Here is a 20984-nt window from a genome sequence, read left to right on the forward strand (position 1 = left end):
TGCATTGCATCGTATCAACTGAATTTGCCTCAAGTGAGCTCTATAAAATTCAAAGAATTTTTTAAATTAACTCCTAAGATATTGGCTATGAAAAAGGGTTTTATCATATTATCTTAGTTAATCAATTGTGTTGGACTTGCGATTAGAGTTGTTAGACAATCGATCACACCATCATTAATATTAGTAACCATAGATAGATGTCAAGTCTATCTGTGGAATGGTTACTAAATATGCAAAGAACACTTCCGTCACTTGTAATACTTAGTCACAATTCTTTTGTGACGTCACAGTTTCACAATTCAGTAATGTTTTGTTTAGGCTCTGTTATCCGTATGACAAGAATTAAAGCAAAGATCAAAAGTCGTTAAAAAAAACTTTGCTTAAAGAACTCTAACAATAGGCACTATCAAAATAGGGAACCCTTTATTTTATGCGAATAACGGAATGAATTTTCAAGTCAAGTAATGCTTCTTTATGCCAATCTAGGCCAACATTTAAGCACAATACTCGTTGAGGATATAGTAATGAAGCCATTGTTCCCATATGCTGCCATGTCGGAAAGATCCGGTGGCATGAAATAAAACGTATTAGTTACAATAATCTGCTAGAACATAGGTTAGTAGAAACTAACAAAGCTGTACCTTATCTTTGGTTATTATATGTATTATCAATGTATTGAATGAAAGTGCTAGCTATAATGATGTGGATCGTTTTTTTTTTTATTAAAATTTAAGTTTAAGATAATAAAAGTAAAGGTAATCAACACGAACATAAAAAATAGAAAATGGCTTAGAACAAGAAAGTAAATCAAACCATTCGATTTATCAATTCTGCAGATTCACGGCTTCACGTTTGTATGTAAATCAGTTCCTCATGATTAAGATACAAACTAAAACGAGCGCGTAACTATCGATAGTATCGATGTTCATAACCGCCTCTGAGAGAAACCATCTAGTGAAACCAGCTCTATATGCTATATTAGCAAAAGAAGTCTAACGGAACTGCATTTAGATAACCTAAGTACAAGAGATGATTAATGATTAAAGCGGCGCAGCTCTAGTTAATTGTGTAAGACATGATATTGTGAATCTTATAATAGATTTATGGAACATTTTGTCTCCCATTCCAATAAATAAACTATAAAATATACATATATATATTCAGAATATACATATATGTATATGTAGATAAAATAAGGTAAATATTAATTATTTTTCTTTAATGTTTTTATCTTTACACACATCTGTACCTATACACCTATGCTAGAAATGTTCACCTGTGAAACTTCGCAAAAGCTATCCACGGAAAAACAAAACAGTTGTTATCATATCTATATTCATCTGATTTACGTACAATGTCGGGATTATCTTCTTGACCTGTCAAGTACATGTGAGTATGATATAGAACAATCTTAATTGTCAGTACAAAATTATAAGAATTGTTGAATTCAGCGGATTTTCGAAGTTTCCCGTTGGGATAGTAAAAGCTCTACATTAACAGGTCGATACACAATTACCAACAGATATACGGCATGGATATCACTTGATTTCTGGACAAGCTAGTTGGTACAGGAACTGCACCAACGTTCGGGTTGGCCGTCCGGTCATTTTTCGTTTAGCCAGATATGGAATGATTCCATATGTGCTAAGCATGCCGGATCCGCGAGTATCGATATGGGCCCAGTCGGCGCAGGGAACCATTTCATGGAGTATAGCCGCCGCTAAGCAAGAGCTCGCTAGACCACGCCCATCGTTGCTCAGATCATATCCGAGTTCGTCCGTAACCTGTTTTCTGTAGTAATTCCATAGTGGAAGGCGCCACATGCGATCACCGGTGAGAGAGCCAGCCTTTTGGAATTGCTTCCAGATGTAATGAGAATTGGAAAAGATCGCGTTTGCCCCGCCACCGAGTGCCTGCTGGGCACCCCTGGCAATGGTGCCCACGTCCACCACCAGACGCGGCTTGTAGCTGGTTTGGCCGTAAATCAAAGGATCAGCCATTACGACGACGGCTGCCTTGCTCAGATCTCGAATGGCCATTGCCTTCGCATTCAGCAAGGTGCAAACGTCGCCTGGCTTTGTGGACATGCCCGATGGCATGTTCTCACACAGCGGCACAATTACAACCACATTGATGGGCAGCGACAATGCCGCAACGCAGCGCATCATGGCCACACAGGCCGCCGCGCCGGACATCTCCGCCCTATATTCGTCCATGCCCTCGCACTCACGCAAATTGATGCCGCCCGAGTTGAATGTGATGCCCTTGGCGATGAAGAGCACGGGCTTGTCGTCCGGCGAGGTGCCGCAGTAGCTAATCTCCATGAGTACTGGGGGCTCGCATGAGCCCTTGGCTATCATCAGAAAAGAATGCATGCGCTGTTGCTCGATCCAGTCCATGGTGCGTATCTCCACAGTGATGCCGCATGGACACAGTGCGTCCACTGCGGCCTGGGCGAACAGCGTAGGCGTCATACAGTTGGCAGCCGCATCGCTCAAGCGACGGGCAAGATTCTGCGATTCCGCCTTAAAAATGCCACGCACCCAGCCATCCTGATCGTGTGAGTCATACAATTCCAGCTTGGGTTTGACCGGATGATTCTTTTTACTTAGCATATCAGTAAACTGCCAGACACCCAGCATTGCACCCTCGGCCGCCTGCTCCGCATACTCCATGCTCTCGACGGCGATATCGGTGAGACGAAGCTTTTGCAGCGACTGGGCACCGATGCCGGCCGCAATGCGTACATTTTCCATACCCTCGTCCAACATTTCCAGCTCGTTAAAGCCGACGCCCTGCAGGCCTAATCCAACGACAGCAATACTGTTAAAGTCGGGATCAATGTTGTTGAACACTTTTCCGCGACCCAATTGTCCGTTGATTTTGGTTTCTCTAATTAAGTGCGCAAGCTTTCCCCCGGTGCGGTCGTTCACGATCTCGGCGCTTTGCGTCAACTTAGCATCTTTGTCGCCCTCCTCTTGGAATATACCGAGAATGAGACCCTTTCCTCTTGTCTCCTTGGCACAAGAGAAGCGAACGCTCTCGAATAACGGGGAGCCGCGCAGTAAATTGGACTTAACCAAAATTCGACGCACACTCTGCATATTGAAAATTAAATTAATTCCACAAATAATTTACGACTATAGGTCAAAAAATAAATATGTGCTTATAGAAACACTAAAATCGTGAAAAATAAACGAGAAAAGCTTAGAAAAACACTTATAATTTAGAATAAATAATTTTTTTTGTATTTTTTTTTTTTTTTTTTTTCAAAATTCCACTGAACAAAACATTAAGAAGCAAGCACTGATTAGGTTGAAATAACAAAAAAGACTCAACTGGAAATCGAGCTGTGACAGCTAAGCTATTGGACAACTATGAAAGCGCTTGCTGGGGTCGACAACGAAATATACTCATTCTCATTTCAGCTTCAGTTGAATGTAAAATAATTAAAATATTGCACGAGTCTGCAACGCGATTCTACAACATAAACATACTCTTTGCTCACTATGCACTTGGGTTGTAATTTAATTAAATTACAAGTAAGATGAACCTTTTCCTAAACATGATATATAATCTTCTCTGGTACTACTCCGTAGTAGCACTACATCTAACGGTATATTTATTTATGGTCCATAGCCTAGATTTAAAACTCAATTGTAGAAGCAGACATCTATGTTAGCTATACTAGCTGGATTAAAGCAATGGTATAATCTTTTCAAGAACTTATGTTATACCCTGAACCCATTGAAAATGGGAAATCAGGGCAAAATGTTCTGTTTTTCGTTTTTTTTCGATTTTTATTTGAACTCCAGAATATTACAAATATTGGGATACAACATCAATGTACAATATAATATAATGCGAATACAAAAATAAGAAGATTTTATTTTTTTGCCATAATAAGCCTTTATGGTAATAATAACTCTTATTGCGATGAGTCTGAGTAAGATCCAGCCGTTAGCTAACCAACCTAAATCAAAGGCAAAGACCGAAATTTATTTTTATTATAATATTTATCATAATTTTTGTGTTACCAGAATAACAGTCCAATTAAATTTTTGTTTACATTATTTCATGCATTGCAATGCATTGATTTAAAGAGCTTTAATTTTGAGTTAAAGTTTTCATATCATATTTATGAAAGCAACAAAACTTGTATATGCACAATCTTAAAAGTAAAAAGTAAATAAAATAATATTGGAGGTTAAATTCAATTTTTTTAGAGTCTTTATTGCGCCAATATCAACCAATCTTTATAGCTTGGACATAATATTTCATTGAGCATTACGAGTAGGATCATGATTTCAAATATGTAGTAGACACATAAACAGCAAATTTGATAGCCCATGAATGTTTTGACGACCCATTTTTATATTGTATAGCATAAAAAAAGATTATTTCATTTTATTTCATTCTGATACTAGATCACGCATTTTTTAGCTGGTCATTTAATGGTGATTCTGTAAGTTATGAGTAGTAACATGCAGCCAACAAGGATTGTGGTTTGAGGTAAAATATATTTGATATTTATTTACACAGTTAAACGTTAACTAACCGTAACTGTAACGACTCTACTGGACGTTAATCAAACACAGTTCGGTAGTTTAATTATGCAACTGCCTCGATAAATAACACTGCAATTAAGTGGACCACATTGATGGTAATGCTAATTGGAACTATCGCATACTGACCTCGTCTATGAACAGGTTTATGGAAAGCAAACAATCAATTAAGTGATGTAACTCTGCAATTAATTAATGACTATCTACATAATCTTGAATTTATAGTTAATAATATATTAATTAAGCTATGGATTATCTGACTACAAATAGCATATGAATTAAGTTAAAAAGTGCCTCAAACAAAAAACAATTACATACCTCAACGTGACAGACTTTTCTATGTGAGCTGAAATAAAAATGTAAAAAAAAAAACTCTAATGTCGAAATAAATTCCCTATTTAAATATATGAACTATAGCTGTATTTGGATAGGAATATCACATTCACACCAATATAAAAATTACTATAATTATTGTCCGGATTTTATGGTCAACTGACTGCAGAAGAGTAAAAAAAAAAATAATAAATTTGTAATAGGAGAGAACATGAAGCCCACACCCAAACCAAGGAACGTCTGTGTTCTGAATATAACACATAATTAACAAAAACTAAATGCTTATTAATAGCATTTGCAAGCTCTATATATTTTTGTTTATTTATTATCTTATTTGTTAATTAATTATACTATTTATTTATTCTTTTTTATTCTTTATATATATTTATTATTTAATTTATTTCTACTTAAAATACATAATGCTATTTATAAATATATGTATAAATGTTAATCAGTCTTTCATAAAATTAATTATTTGTTTATATTTCTTTTTATTTTTTTATTATTTCTATTTATTTTTATTATTTAAATATATTTATCACTTTATTTATTTTATTTATTTTTAAAATATATAATTTTTTATTTAATTTGAAACGTTTTACTGCCGGTAACTAAACTTTTCTTTTATAAAAATAAATATTTATTTATTTAAATAATTTATTTATTTGTTTATTTATAATATATTTTATTTATTTATTTTTTAGATATATTTATTGTTTTACTCATTTATTTAAAAAATATATTAATTTATTTCATTTGAAACATTTTCATATCTTTATATGAATTCACATTAATTTGTTTAGTTGTTCATTGCTCCGCTACCCAAAATCAATATTCTCCTTGCAAGTTTGGGAATAATGCACAAAACTTGTAGTCATCTCCATTGGATTAACCCAAATATCTTGTATATTGGCTAACGAAAAGTATTTCTCTCTGAAAATTCTTTGGACAGTAATTGCGCCCAACAAAATGAAACTTTGAAGCCAAAAGCTAATACGATTACAATCAACCGCATGGCTTACTTAAGATTATATCACTTTGCGAAACGTTCTATTAGCAGGCAAACGGAAAGGGGATTTAAGAATGCATTTGAAAATCACAGCAGACTTGGCAAAGCTTTTGCCTCGACTGCAGGCTGCAGCCCAGTCTGGATGTGGCACGGCGTGCACTGCATCGTTGAATGTGATTTGTTCAAGCGCACATTCAATTTCCATTGGGTTGCTACAAATGAATTTTTCATTTAAATATATATACTATCTTAGTGGTTTAACCGCAGCTTAATGCTCCAAATGCCAAGCCATTCATATGATTATGGCCAGACGTGTAGCAAAGTGGAAGTGTTTTCCCCTCCGCCTCCCCAACTAAGTGCTGACTGGCCCCAGCACGTTGCGTATCCAAGTTGTGGCAACTTAACACAGTTTTTCTGTTTTTTTTTTTTTTTTTTTTTATGTTGTTGTTTGGGGCGTAACACTTGAGTCAGACAACTTTCCGGCTTTGGCGAGGTGCTGGAAATCTGCAGAATGCCTGCATGCTCGACATTTGCCGGAACCCTGCCATAAAACGCTCATCCATGTGCGTGTGTGAGTGTGTGAGTATGTTGACAGCATTTGTTGGCAATAATTTCATTACCGCGCATTTAAAGTTTTACCAACACTCATGCACTTCTAACAAATGAGACAGCAGGATATACACATTCGTTTCGACAGTCGCCCCGCCCACCCGCATAGCAAAACATGCCCCTGTGCATATAGCCACACAGTCATGGCACTGTGCTCGTTATAAATGGAAAACTTTTGCTACTTGCTCAAGTGGTTTTTGTCTTTTTTATTTGCTTTTCTCTATTTCCTTTTGTTTTGAGTTCAGCTGCTTCTTCTGCCACTGCTGCTTGTGTTGCTGCTGCTGTTTTTATTCGCTTTTGATTTTGAAACTTTTACTTGTTTATTTTACTTTTTAATGAGAGCAGACTAAGAGATCGCATGTCCATGAACAGGGACAATCCCACTGTGGAGGAGCTGTGCGGCGTTCCAGTTGTATGCTTGTCGATTAGCCATATTTGAAACGGAACATCAAGTTCGAAAACTTTTGCAATGTGTACGTCGAATCCAGTTATACGCTTGACACAACTTTTCGGGGCATCAAGTTTTACTGCACAATTTGTCAAGCCGTGTTTTAAAGTGTGTGCAACAGTTGCGCCGAGAATTGCCTGCTGTCAGTTTGCATCTAAACATGTCCAGCCCGATGGACTGACTGGGATATCTCAAATCTCTGCAAAAAAAAATTGATTTGCGCATGTTTTTTGTGTCTCCGCTTTTCAGTCAGTCACCATCGCCTTTTCAAGTGGCCCGAATAACACAGAGGCGAGTGTTTTTAATTTGAACTTTTTGTGGCGCGTTCGCATATCAATGACTGGACGAGGCATTCAAGCGTAAGTGGCAAACAGCCGCTGCCACAGACTGCCAGCACCGCAACCACAGACCGAACACCACATAGAAATTCGGCTATGGAGCGTATTTCTGGCAGCTGAACAACTTCTATTAGAAACTTGGCAAACAGTTACACAATTTATTTTCCTGCATTGCAGTGATTTATAAATTTTGATTAAATTCTTTGGCCATGGTTTTGGCAAATGAAGTGAACCTGTTTAATGGCTATATCATTGGACATCTGGCATATATATAATTTTTTTTTATTTGCTTTTAATATTTGCTGCCAATTGGATGCAGTTAAAATATGCAATTGGGCCTTTTGTGAATTAAATATGAAAAGTTGACGATATTGATTATATTATATTTTAAAATAAATAGGGAAACAAAAATTGAATAAATTTCACAGAAAATTATTTTGTTTGTGTCTCTGTAAAATTTTTGTGAACCCAAATAATAATTGAATAAAAATATGATATTTATATATATTTTTCATATATACATATACATATATATGCGGATATAAGTACCGAAAGTAAACAATTTTGTGACCACGGCGTATTTTGCCTGGACTGCAAAAGTTTTCAACTTCTTTTATGCTCTGACTCTTAGATAAATAGTTTGAGACTTATCATGACATCTATTCGAACGGGACAGTAGACGAAGGATGAGTACGAGTATGAGCTGTAAAAACGTTTTAAAGTTGAAGGAAATATGAATGCTATGACCCACATGCTCCAACATGTCATAAATTCTTTTACTCATAAGGAACTGAATTTACTTGTACTCAAAAGTGAATTTAAATATGTTAAATGTTACAGAACTAATGGTATTTTTCTTCAATATTGACGGTAATCGCCTGTTGCCTTCAAATATAAATATCATATAAATCACTTGACTCTCATGACAAAATTACACAGCTTGCGAAGTCATGGCAATAGACATATTAATTGCCTAAGAATTCAAAATAAAAGATGCTGTGGCTCAGAGTGCGGCATATGTCTCCTTAGCCCATTAGCATATTAAAATCAAATTAGCATAATTAAGGACGTATGCTAATAAGATGTCTGGGTCTTTTGCAATATATCAGGGAAATGAAAATGATAGCCAGGACTTTCGCTTTTAGCCTGACGTTTAACAGTTTGCTTTAGACAGCCATATATTCGAATGACATAAATTGCATGTTTCACATATAAATAAACATATGTATGCCGTACATATAGATAAATATGTCATATCGGTGCAATATTATGACGTTGTGTTGGTAAATATGTCGTGACTGTCTGCTGAAGAGATATTGGAAAGAAAATGACAGCGATTGCTATTTGAGTGAATATACATTTTAGTGATAATTAAAGAGAGGAACAGAGAAAGACAGACAAGAGAGATTGTAGCTGTGAGCGTGATCCCGAGTGTTGCTGAGTGAGAGCGAGAAGGATATTTATATCCTATGACTAGGATTTCGATAAAGGAGAAAAATGCAACAAAAAATAGGAAGTCCGACTGAGGAAGTCAGAAAAGTGCCTTGACCCAATTCAAGAAAAAGTATTTTTCACAAGTGAACGTAGCGACGCCAGCAACTCATGGAAATAAAGTAGAGTCATAATGAAAGGCAATAACAATAACTACGATACGACAAATATACAATAAATAATAAAATATGCCAACAGGCGAAACTTATATGTGTAGTTTACTATATATAAATAATCTTAAAGCATGTCAATGACTCATTTTAATTATTTTCCGCATAGTTCGAGTTTCTGTTTCACAGCCTCGCCAACTGCTTTCCTCTTAAGATCAATGCAGTTGCTATGCATTAATTAATTTCTTAAAGCAAAATAAACGAGTAAAATCAGCTATTTCTCATTGGGGGGAATCACAGCCATAATCTTGCAGCTCCAGGATATACGCACACACCAGCCAATATATGTGCGGATGCGAGTGTGGAAGGCAAATATGCAATTCGCGCACATTCTCATCCTTTAGCCGCTGTATGGCATTTGCTGCTGCTGCTGCTGCGGCTGCAGTTGCAAATGGAAATGTTAGACTCACAGGCAAATTCGCACGAGCATCAAAGAGGCAGCCTAACCGCACCGACAATCCACATACACAATATACATACATATATACAATGGTATAGATATGGCTTAAGTGCTGTGAATTTGAAAAGGTGAATAAACTGTGGGCATTGGAGCCACTAATCGTACTCTTTGCCATTTCTCGAACTGTAGACCAAACTGAATGACATTGTTTTTCAGCTCAGTTATGTCATTAGGCTAATTGATGGTAAGTAAAAACTGCCACCTATAATCAGCGGCTCTGGAAAGTATGCTACGGCTGGCGTAACTGCCAGTCTAAGCCGATTAGCGGCACAGTGACGGGCCACAAAACTCGATGGGTGCTTCAATATTTTACTTTAGTATTGCAGGAAGGGTGTTTAAGTCTACCCTGCAAAAAGTACTTTGGCCAAAATGTATTTTATGTTTATTATTAATAAGTTAGGTACGTGGCTCCACACTCTATAAATATCTAAAACTACATACAGTGGATGAGCAGATTGAAAGGGAAATTGGGATATTGCAGCCTGCTCTATAAGAGCACTACCACGGTAAGTTTTGCTCAGATGATTGACAACCTCCATTTAAATTCCTCTTACTCCATTATGACTGCATGGGTAATGCATGTGTTGTTAATGACTATATAATGATGCAATTAGTAAGTATATGAACACATTAATAAAAAAAAAAAAAATAAATAAAATAAATAAATAAATAAAATAAATAATAAATAAGTAAATAAATAATTCAAAACCGATGTATATCGGTATAGAAATAAAGAAATGAATAAAACAAAAATGAATAAAATTTTGAAATATTAATAGTATTTGATCCATGAATTTTTCGATTAATATTAATGTTGTGTAATAGGCCAAGCCCCTTTAAAATAGTCATATTATTGATCAAGACTTAATATTTACAATTTATTGGTTTGTATATACCAGCACGACTCTGTATAACAGCAAGACTCTTGAAAGGTATTGAAAAAGTAAATCGATCTATAATATTTTGCATCCGTAAATATAACGTTGTAAATATGGAATAGCCTAGCTGAATAAACAGAATATGTAAACCACAAGGAATCAGTTTTAAGTACATATATACACAGCTTATCCGCAGTGATTAATTATTAGATTCATTGATTCACTTAAAGTGTCTCCTAACTGAGCTCAAAGTACATTAGTCTATTGAATAAATAAGTAAACAAATGGCTGCTGGTAGCTGCCTTTCCTTAACAGCACATTTGAGCTCTTTATCTGCAAGGGTATTCAATGCTCGGCGTTAAGTAGTGCGCTGACCTTCCTGTTTTTTGCAGCACAAATTGCCAATGTCGCAAATCTGCTTGTTGGCAACTTATCAGAGCTGAAGTTAAGAAGGGATCGAAAGTGAAAGAGGGAGATGAATGAGTGAGTGGTGCGCGGTGAGTGGTGGCGCATGGGGAATGGAAAAACAGGACTAATTAATTTAAAGCGCTCGCGCAATCAGCTTTTTGCGCTAGTCATTTTGTCACGCTGCCAGCACGACAGTCGCTCATTCAGGCTGACAGTAAACAGCGGGGGCAGTCGGGTTAAAGTATGTTATATTTTGTTAGGTATCTTATGGGATGCTGTTCAGGCATTGCTGTTGTCAGTGCAGCTGAAATGTGACATTTATTAATGTGAACGCACTAGCAACAGCAAAAGCTACAACAACTATAACAACAGCAATTGTCAGCGTTATGGGTTGTGGGCGTGGCGATGGCAACGCAAGTGGAATTAAATACGCATTTGCGCTGTCAGTTTCACTTGGCACTCGGCAATCAGCAGCAGCAGCAGCGCAGGAGTCGAGTCGAAGCGCTACAAAGCGACTTAACGTATATGGCTCCAGCCCAGGGTTTAGCGTTAGCGTTAAGCGTGCCATAAAACTTGGCTGGGAGGAGTTACGACTGAAGGCAAAGGACCGAAAAGATGTTAAAAGTGCGAAGGTGCTCGAGGCATATTATGAAAATGACATTAAAGTGACGACAGCAGCAAAGCGACTCAAGTCAGTTATTAAAGCTTATGGCGGCAGTTTATGGGCTTTGTCGCTGGCATGTGCCAGGGTTAAGTATGGATTTATTTCACACTGAAGTACGCCCATCCCACATTTCCAACAGACGCACTGACAGACAGACACTCGAGCTGATCTGGGCACTGAGTGAATCCAATTTCAGTCAAAGGTAGCCAAATGCACTTCGAAAATGCAAGCTCAGTAGCTATTTGATGCGATTGTCTGCAGCATTGAAGCTCCTCGAGTGAGGCAAATAATATTGGCCTGGCTTACGGGGCGAATGCCTTGCCTTTTGAACAAGTGGAGGGTCTGAAATGCTAAAGGCTATGAAAACTACTTATACAATGTATTTTTAATTAGCTGAAATTCCATGCAATTCAGAATGCGAATATACAGCATTTATAGTAAAGAAGCTGTAGAGCTTATATATGATATACTTCTATGGGAGCAGTGCCAGTGAACACATCGTCACAGTTTCAATTTGAAATTGATTAAATTTGACTGTATTTACTCTACTTTATCTACCCATCTCAAATATCTGCGTTTGCATGCGGGCAACGTTTGCTCGCTTAGAAACCCAGCTCGTGAATCGTTTCACATTTGCCTGCATGTGGCAGCCTGTTCTCGCGAAATCATAACCACATCTGAGCATGAATAATAAAAGAAAGAATTATTTATATTGTGTTGTTGTAACCACAAGGATAACACAAAAGAATACGCACACTGTTAAAGCCGACCATTTGTGGCAGCAGCAGAAGCAGAAGCAGCAGCAGCAGCAGCATCGCCCAAAAGTCTGCAATTCTTAAACTGTTATACGGACGGCTTTAACCAACACACGGCGCATGACCAAAGAGTCGTGTGCGAAAAAGTGAGAGAGTGAGAGAGAGGGAGAGAGGGAGAGGGTGAGAGCATGCTGCTCTACTATGCCGCTTGCAGGAACACACAATGTTTTACAATACAAAAAGAAGAAGAGAGAGAAAAAAATAACAAAAATAGAAAAGTGAACGAAAACAACAGCAACAACAACAATGACAACAACGACAGCAACAGCGCCGTACTTAAGGCCAAAACGTAACAACGGTCTGACCTTCACCATTAGCGCACTTTTTTATACCCTGCACGCACTGAGATGGAGAAGTGGGGGAGACTGTTAGCGTTAATATGTAAATATATATATCACATATAGTAGTATGTAGTATATAGAAAAAGATTACCAGCAATAAGTGAGTCTTGAATGCCATGCAAAATTCGTATATAAACGATCGGTCTATGCAAATTTTAAAATCGTTGCTATATTTGTATTTACAGGATATTTGGCAGTCGCTCCTTGTGACAGTCTTCATCTTCCTTGTTTTATATGACTTTTGCTAACAGCCGTAGTATAAAAAGTAGTACCAGGCACTTTGTATGCGTGTCTTTGTGGGTGTGGGAGCAGCATCTTACAAGACCGACTTAAATGCTTTCCGCTTAAAGGAGCAGCGCAAGAAGTGGAGGGGAAGTATGCCCACCAGCTTATGGGTGCGTGTTTGTGCATGCGTAAGTCTGTGTTGCTAACAGCCTCACATATACTTGAGGCTCAGCTTAAATTACGTGTTTGTACTTCCAGTCCATATCACCGAAGAACAACTACTGAAATTCAAGTCGCACTCTTTCACTTCAAAAAAATGAAATTGCAAGTGACTTGAATCATGTCGAATATTGAGTGTCTGAATTGTGTATATACAGGATGTTGTCCCAGCTGTGGCATTAGCTGCTGTGTTACTATTCATCCATTTGCTGAATAAAAATATGTGCATTGAGGCACATGAAATAAATACAAATTGGTTTGCGAAACCAAATTCTGATCTTATGAACTAATTACACTTCGAGTAGAGTCCTCTGCAATCAATTTGCTTATCAAATTTATAAATATAAAGTCCAAACGGGTGGCTTAAAGACTTTGAAAATCTACATAGCTCGATAAAAAGATTCTAGAATTCCAATATGATACTATCATACTATTTAAAAAGCACATTACAGGATCTATTATTTTAGTTTAATATCGTCTGGAAAATAGTTACAGTTATAATAGTCTCTAAAGAGATTAAGTATATAAATAAAGCTCCTCCTCATAGCGCAGTTTGTAAAGCATGTTAAACTGTTCCCATAAAAAATAATAATAATCTGTATGCTTTTGCTAGAAAACTAAGCAAATATTCGTAGTTAATGACCATGGCTAAATTCTGATAGAATATAACCATAAAACAATATTTATATAGACCCAAGCATTAACATTCAACCTGCTTTCCATTTGCCTGATAAGCATTAACAAAATGTTGACTGGTTTGGCTCATTGGTTCGTTTTGGCATTGCTGAAATATGTTTGACATGATTGATGATACAATTGATTGAAATGTGATAAATTGTTGTCTGCTGCGGGAGACAGCCACAGCAGCAGCAACAGCAGCAACAACAAAAGCAGAAAATACCAAAAAAGTAGGGCGTAAAATGCATGGCAAGCGCTAAAGTAGAATCTCTTTCCATTCTCGCATATGAATAACTGCCAAAAGGAGAACTCTTTACAGCTGTCGCAAGGATTCATATACTGAGTGTATGTGTGTGTGTGTGAGGAATACGAGTACATCGATCTATATTAGTGTCTGTTAATACTTTGTATTTAGTGCGATTGACATTCTTAACGAAGACTCAAATTTGAGCCACGGTTGTAAAGGCAAAGATCTCTTTCACTCCTTCATAAATTTTTACATATTTCTGAAAAAGGAGTATTGGGCAGTCGGTAGGACTCGACAGAACCGTTCTGGCTTGTTTTAGTACGTGATTGACGCAACTGCCCGAAAGAAAATTTTATTTTTTTTTTTCTGCTCACTAAGCTGATTTTCCCAGGAGCCGCATTCAGTCGCTGGCAAAGGAACTCAGCTTATTTTTACATGTGGCCGAGAGCTGAAAGTTTTCCTAAATGTGGCAGCAGCGCGTGCTCAACTCGTAAGTAGCAGTATATTTGGCTTACATTCGTTTTTTCTTTTAGCCAGCTTCCTTTGTATGCTAATGCACAAAGTGGGTAGCGAGGCATTTAATCAACTTTATGTGGAATGAATGAAACTGTGCACAAAATAAAAAAAATACGAAACAAAAAGTGCCACCAGTATGGCACCGAAATGCCATTAGATTTATTAAAAATCCGTCTGAGGGATTCGACTTAATGTTGACAATAGCCTCCATCGGGGCTAAAGGTGATGCACTAAACAAAATTATATACAATGTGGCTTTCACATTTTGTGCTTGATGTGCGTACAACAATATAGAAAAGAAATACTCAAAAAGGTGACTCTTGACTCGAGTCTTTAAAGGCACAGGCAAGCTATAAGTAGATCCCATCCATATTGATTATTTTATTTATACATATATAGTACTTCTCACCTGCCTATTGCTATATAAATAACTATTAACAAAGCAGCTCAACAGTTTATGATCAACTTTTTGCTCCGCCAAACAACTTAAGGTTCGAATCCAAAAGCAATTGCTGTTTATGCCACAATATTGTGGCCGTTATTTACTTTCAATATATTGTATGTGAGAGTGTGGCATGTATATACATATGTGTATGTGTGTGTATTTGAAACTGTGTGCACTTCCTTAGTTCGCACACGCCCCTCTGATTTATGGAGCACAGTTTTTTATAGCTTGTCAAAATAAAACTTTTTCGGCGCTGCTCACAAAGACCAAAAACTTTTATTTAGTTTGCAACAATGAATTTTTTGTGATATTTATTCGATGCCCTTACAGAGACGGTGATACAATCTTATAATGAAATGCTAAGCCATTAAAGTCCACATCTAGCGAAATAGTCTCGATAAAGCTTAAACTAAGCTAGCTTGTTTAGCTCAGTGGAAATGTGTGAATATGCACAGTATATACTTCCTTATATAAATATGTACACTTCTGAGCTGGAGCACTATCCAAATCGATTTAAATTTCTGTCTATCTGTTATTTTTATAACATTTTTAAGTTTTCCAGTATTCCGTTTCTTGTAGAGCACAAGCAAATTACATCTCCTCCCAAAATTTGTCTTTAAAGTAAAAAAACTATCCTTATATTCCCTTAGTTACCCTTTTCTTGCAAATATGTAAACTGGAATACTAGCAACTGTTGCTCTGATACGACGAGAGTTAGAGTATCTCCTAGTCAGACATTTGCGCCTAGATTTCGCCTACTTGATTCACACTGCTGTTGACAGTTTTATTTATTATAAATATGCAGCAGTTAATAAAGCTTTTGTTCCGCTTACTCTTAGATTAAAAGTTTTGAAATACAATTATTGTTTCCGTGAGTCAACTAAGCGAACAATGTTGTTCATTCTGCAACTTTAGAAAGAGTTTTTTTGTTGTTTTATTTTTTTGCTCATAGTGTGTTCAACTTTAGTATGCCGTTTGCTTGTTGTCTTAATTAAAAGCCATCAACTGGCACTTGAAGAACTTACAAGCGACATAAATAATAAAAGAAATGGTTAGCTCCACACATACACAGGCACGGGCAGAGCACACACGCAAATACTATAGTGCTCACACACACACTCACGCGGACAGCTCGAGTGGCACAGCTTCTGTTGACGGGGCTGATGACGGAAGTCTAACCATGACTGACAATTTTTACGTTGGCAACAACAATTGCAGCTTTAGCTACATTATTTTCCCCTTTTTATACCCTGAACCCATTGAAAATGGGAAATCAGGGTATAATGGTTTTGTGAAAAAGTATGTAACGGGCAGAAGGAGGCGTGGCAGACCCCACAAAGTATATATATTCTTGATCAGCGCGACGAGCTGAGTCGATATAGCCCTGTCCGTCTGTCCGTCCGTCCGTCCGTCCGTCCGTCCGTCCGTATGAGTGCGTCGATCTCAGAAGTTACAAGAGCTAGAGAGCTGAAATTTGGCATGCATACTCGTGAGTACCATACGCAGTACGAGTTTGCTTTATTTTTTCGATAAATCGTCCGATAACTTTTTTATCGAGAATAATCGAAAAATTGATTTTGTTTTTTTAGCCTAATTCGAACATTTTTAGACCTGGAGTCTTTAAATTTGCGTTGTGTATAAAGTTAATCGATACAAAGATTTTGTAATTTACAGATTTTGGATACCACGCCCCCTTCGCCCCCAATTTGTAAAAAACGCATTTCAAGTACTAGAGACTTGTGCTTTGGAATGTACACACATATTCACCATATGATTACACTCTAAAAGTTTCATTAAGATCGTATGTCTACAAAAGAAATTATTCAACAAATAAATTCTCATAATATTGCCCACACTGCAGCGCAGCCCAAGCGCAGTCGCTGCTTACTGCGCAGTTAGCAGAGCGCAGGCTTATGCGTGCATGTGGATGCATGTGTATGTATGTGTGCATAAAAGTGCAGAATGATTACAATATCAGCTTAGAGGGTTCAGGGTATCTCCTAGTCGAGCAGTCTCGACTAGAGCCTTCTTACTTGTTTTTTTTTGTTGGTAGTCATCGTCACATGTGCACAAATGTTTATGTGTATGAAAAGTATTTGTAGCAAGCTCTGTCCCATCTGCTTTGCTGGCATTGACAATGCTCTAACTCCCGCTTCAGCAGCTGCGTCCAACTTCTCGTTTAGTTAGTCAGCATAATGAATTACACCGGCACACGCGTGCCTCGGCTCTTCCTGACAATCCTTTTTGCCTTCATCAGCTGCAGTCGGCAGTCAACAGTCGACGGGCGGCAACGAAAGTAACGCCCAGCACGAGCTGAAACTCCTGCCTCGATTTGTTACCAGCCACAATTTTACAATTGACGGTTTCCCTATGCGAGTCGAGCTGTGTGCTGAGAGGAGGAGGTGACTGAGGGAGAGGGGGCTAAGGACGCAACCGTAAAACGCTCGACTTGTTTTACGCATTATTTACTTAGTTGGGATGCTGCTACGCATTACGAGGGTGTGTGTGTGCGTGGCAGGGGCGTGGCAAATGAACTAGTATTAGAGTAAGTTGTGGCAAGTAGCAAAATGTTAGGCTACAATTAATTTGAAAGTCTCTGCGCAGCAGATGAAATTGGGTCCGTGTTTATGTGAGTGGGAGTTTGTCTTTGTATGTGTGTGTGTGTGTGTGTGCGTTTGAATGCTTTTGTTGATGCCACGTCTTGTGGCTGCCCCATTCCTGCTGCAAATAAATTCGCAGAAAATTGAACATTTATGCTGGCAATTTGTAGCCAGAGTAGATATAAAATTCTTGTTAATTGAAGAATTTATAAATTTTGTAGGAACCATAAAATTTGGATATACCCAAGAATTCCTTGAAATGCAGAAAGTAAAACGAAAACAATTCGATTTATAAGTCAAATTTAAGTAAATGAATCTATTTACTCATCTATTGACTATAAACAACAACAAATTTCAATTAAACATCAAGCGGAGCTAATTTGATATTAGTTTGCGCCTTTACTACATAGCCAAATTAATTTATGTTCAAGCGCACGGTACTTACTCGCTTCTTCTGGCTTAGAGTCAATTGTAGGCCCTTAGACTGCGGCCAACGCTAATATGGGATAATATGAAGTAGATGCTATCTAATGCCAAGCGACACACATATTATGCAACATTTATCCAAGATTGTATTAAATATTTAACACACAACACGATAAAACACTTTTGGCTCATTAACCTAACGCACACACACGCATACGCACACGCACACGCACGCATACGCTTATACGCACACAACGAGCCACAGAGGTTGGCCAATGAGCGGGAGGAAGACGAAGCTATGCAGCCACTAATGAAGCCAAACGTAAATGCTGTTCAGGCCCAAAAATATGTGTGCCTGATTAATGCGAAGGCTGAGCTTTCTTGCACAGAAGTTTACGCGCTTCCTGAGGGACACTCACGTCGGCACTTGTATCGGGCGGCACTGGCGAGAGCTGTCAGTGTGTGAACGAGAGCACTGGCAAAGGGAGACTGAAGCCGAAGTCCAAGCGCGCCTGTAAGTATGCAGCAGCAACAGCAAGGCGGGCGTATAACACTTGTATAACACTTGTATGCTGCTTGGGGAGAGTGTATGCCATGCTCTTTGCTTTGGAGGCTGTAGCACTAACACGACTTGACTACACCTGCCTATGTGGGAGCGAGAGAGCGATAGTGAGAGTGAGATGGGAGAGTGAGAGAGAGAAATTGGAATTTTGGTCATAACACGCACAATGACCTTAACACGAATTCGCTTTGACAAGCAGCTATTTAACACTTTTGGCACATGTGGCCAAAACCAAATCACTTTAAGCAAATTACGAATGCGCACAATCTATTTTTATTGAAAGCATTTCAGCGGCACATGCAATAGTGAATTGGGTGGGCCGAGCTCGAGCTCGAGCTCAATTTAGCACAAATTATGATTACGATTATGATTATCTACTGTTTGCTGTGGGCGTTGGGTTACATAAACACGCCATTAAATTTAAGTGCCCTGCTTCAGATTACAGATCCCAGATACCACATCTCAGATGCTAAATGCAAGACTTTTGATTCCATTCCATCCCAATTTCGAGGCGCTTTTGTTGTCCGAATTTAATTGATGCTGCTATTCAAATGTCAAACAAATTTCGCAATGCCACTCAGCGAAGACAACAACGTTGATGCCTCGAATCGTTGTGCGTCTGCACGGCCGATAGCCAATATCTAAATGGCTATAAGAAAGGCATACCAGACAAGTTTTGTGCGAAACGTAATTGAATTTTTATTGACATTGCAGCCCACTTGCCGAGTTGGGAGCGGCCCAAATGGGGCGTGTGCAAAAGAAACGGCAGCAAAATGACGCACGCGACAGCAGAGCACGAAAACAAGAAAGTTAAAGATGAAATTGGACCAAGGCTCACAAAATATTTGAGAGGCTGTATAAATTCTATTATAAATTAGTTGCTAATAAATTCAAGATTTCATTTTTTCGCCTGTGGCTTTGTGGCATTACATAACTAGCTAGATTATATTACAATATAGAAGATATACTCTCAGTACATCATCCGTATCATTCAGCTAGTGAGAGTTAATAACTCCAGTTCAGTTAGAGCTGTTCAGTGTTTTACTCCATAAATCTGAAGTGGCTCTAATTTAGGCAAATTATTTCGATGATTTATATACAAGACCCATTGAAAATTAGAGTAAATCATTAAGGTCGATAAGCCGAGTTCATTTGGCTGTGAACCTGAAAAAATATATTAGTGTGAAAGTGTTGTACTTTTAGAATATATACGACTTAAAGTATATATGACTATACATATTATTATCATTTATCATACCATATTTCTACTCTTTTCCCTATAGCTTAGAATTGTACCTTACTACTATTACTATACTACTACATACTACTTACTACATTACTACTACACTACTGCTACTATATATCATAGCTTCACACTTCAATTGTATTGGGTTACGCAGAAAGCAGAAGATTGTGTGCATGTGTATATGTATATGTTTTTAAATTAAATAAAGAGCTGAGTCGATATGGCCATGCCCTGTCTGTCTGTCTGTCTGCATTTCCCAATTCCGATTTTACATAGTTCAGTTGTTGATTGGATAACAAGCCAAGAAGATATGGAAGCAATGCAAATAGAAATTTGTTTGCTGGTATATATATGTATATATACATATGTATATATATACATGGATGGAATAATACAAGTGTGCTTAATGTTAGCTTATTACAGTTTCAGCCATATATATACATTTGAGTGATAAAGTGTGAGGAAATGAGGTGAAGAGGGAAACCTTATAAAATAGTGTTGGGCTAATTTAACTAGCGTTTCCCATATATGTATTTGAATTTGCTAAAAACCAATTTGTTTTTTTATTTACTTGCATATAATATCAGAGCATGCATTTCGACTTCATTTCTTGTGTGTGTGTGTGACTTTTCACGGCCTGATACCAATTAGTGGGGGCCACTGGTCAGAGCTTACTCTATGCGCCAGACAATGTGCCACTAACGGCATTTAATGTGGCACGCTATGCTAATTACATGCAAGTTTCCCGATAGCCGTACGCTCGGCTGGCAACTGTTTATCTCTTATCGCGCTGTGCGCTTGTTGCATGCGCGTCCATTTAATTATTTTATATGGCACATTAAAATAAACAAGGCAAGTGCATAAACAAAACAAGTAAGAAAGCTCTAGTCGAGACTGCTCGACTACGAGATCCCCTGAACCCTTGGAGCAATAGATATTTCAATACTTTTTCGCGACTTTCAGCTTACACAAGAAACACGCACACACACACACACACGCTCGTACGCACGCACGCACACACAGGCATACATACACACACATACATACACACATACACACACACACACACACACATACACAAACAATTACATACATATACACACACAAGCATAAACACGCATGGGCGGCAGTGAGCGCTTACTATGAGAACTTAATTGCTTAATAACTTTTTTGTGGACGTACGATCTTCATGAAACTTTCAGATTATGATTATGACATGGATATGCATGTAATTGCCAAAGCACAAGTTTCTAGTATTTGAAATACGCTTTTTACAAAAGTGAGGGTGAGG

General features: G+C 37.8%; 2 protein-coding genes and 1 long non-coding RNA gene across 17 annotated transcripts in view; 1 reads left to right on the top strand and 2 right to left on the bottom strand.

The window, feature by feature from the left end:
* LOC6583386 (sex determination protein fox-1) overlaps positions 1-18105 on the bottom strand; it is a 145959-nt gene extending 127854 nt beyond the window's left edge. For 4 of the 15 annotated variants that reach the window (XM_032731533.2, XM_032731527.2, XM_032731531.2 and 1 more), the window contains exon 1: positions 17905-18104. The gene's annotated coding sequence lies outside the window, so the exon portion shown is untranslated. Of the gene's footprint in view, positions 1-17904 lie in introns of all 15 variants that reach the window. The other 11 variants (XM_032731541.2, XM_032731537.2, XM_032731536.2 and 8 more) reach the window with 6 other exon arrangements.
* On the bottom strand, positions 1319-3335 carry LOC6583388 (cytosol aminopeptidase). Its single transcript, XM_002009022.4, has one exon. The coding sequence runs from the start codon at positions 3102-3104 to the stop codon at positions 1539-1541; it is 1566 nt and encodes a 521-aa protein (XP_002009058.1). The 5' UTR covers positions 3105-3335; the 3' UTR covers positions 1319-1538.
* A 206-nt stretch (positions 18106-18311) lies between the features above and the next one.
* Positions 18312-19352, top strand: LOC122757595. The gene is made up of 2 exons (XR_006357692.1): positions 18312-18399; positions 18886-19352. It is a non-coding gene; the product is annotated as an uncharacterized LOC122757595 (long non-coding RNA).
* Positions 19353-20984: the final 1632 nt, after the last annotated feature.

The sequence above is a fragment of the Drosophila mojavensis genome, unplaced genomic scaffold, assembly GCF_018153725.1.
Source record: "Drosophila mojavensis isolate 15081-1352.22 unplaced genomic scaffold, ASM1815372v1 contig_74, whole genome shotgun sequence".
Classification (NCBI taxonomy): domain Eukaryota; kingdom Metazoa; phylum Arthropoda; class Insecta; order Diptera; family Drosophilidae; genus Drosophila; species Drosophila mojavensis.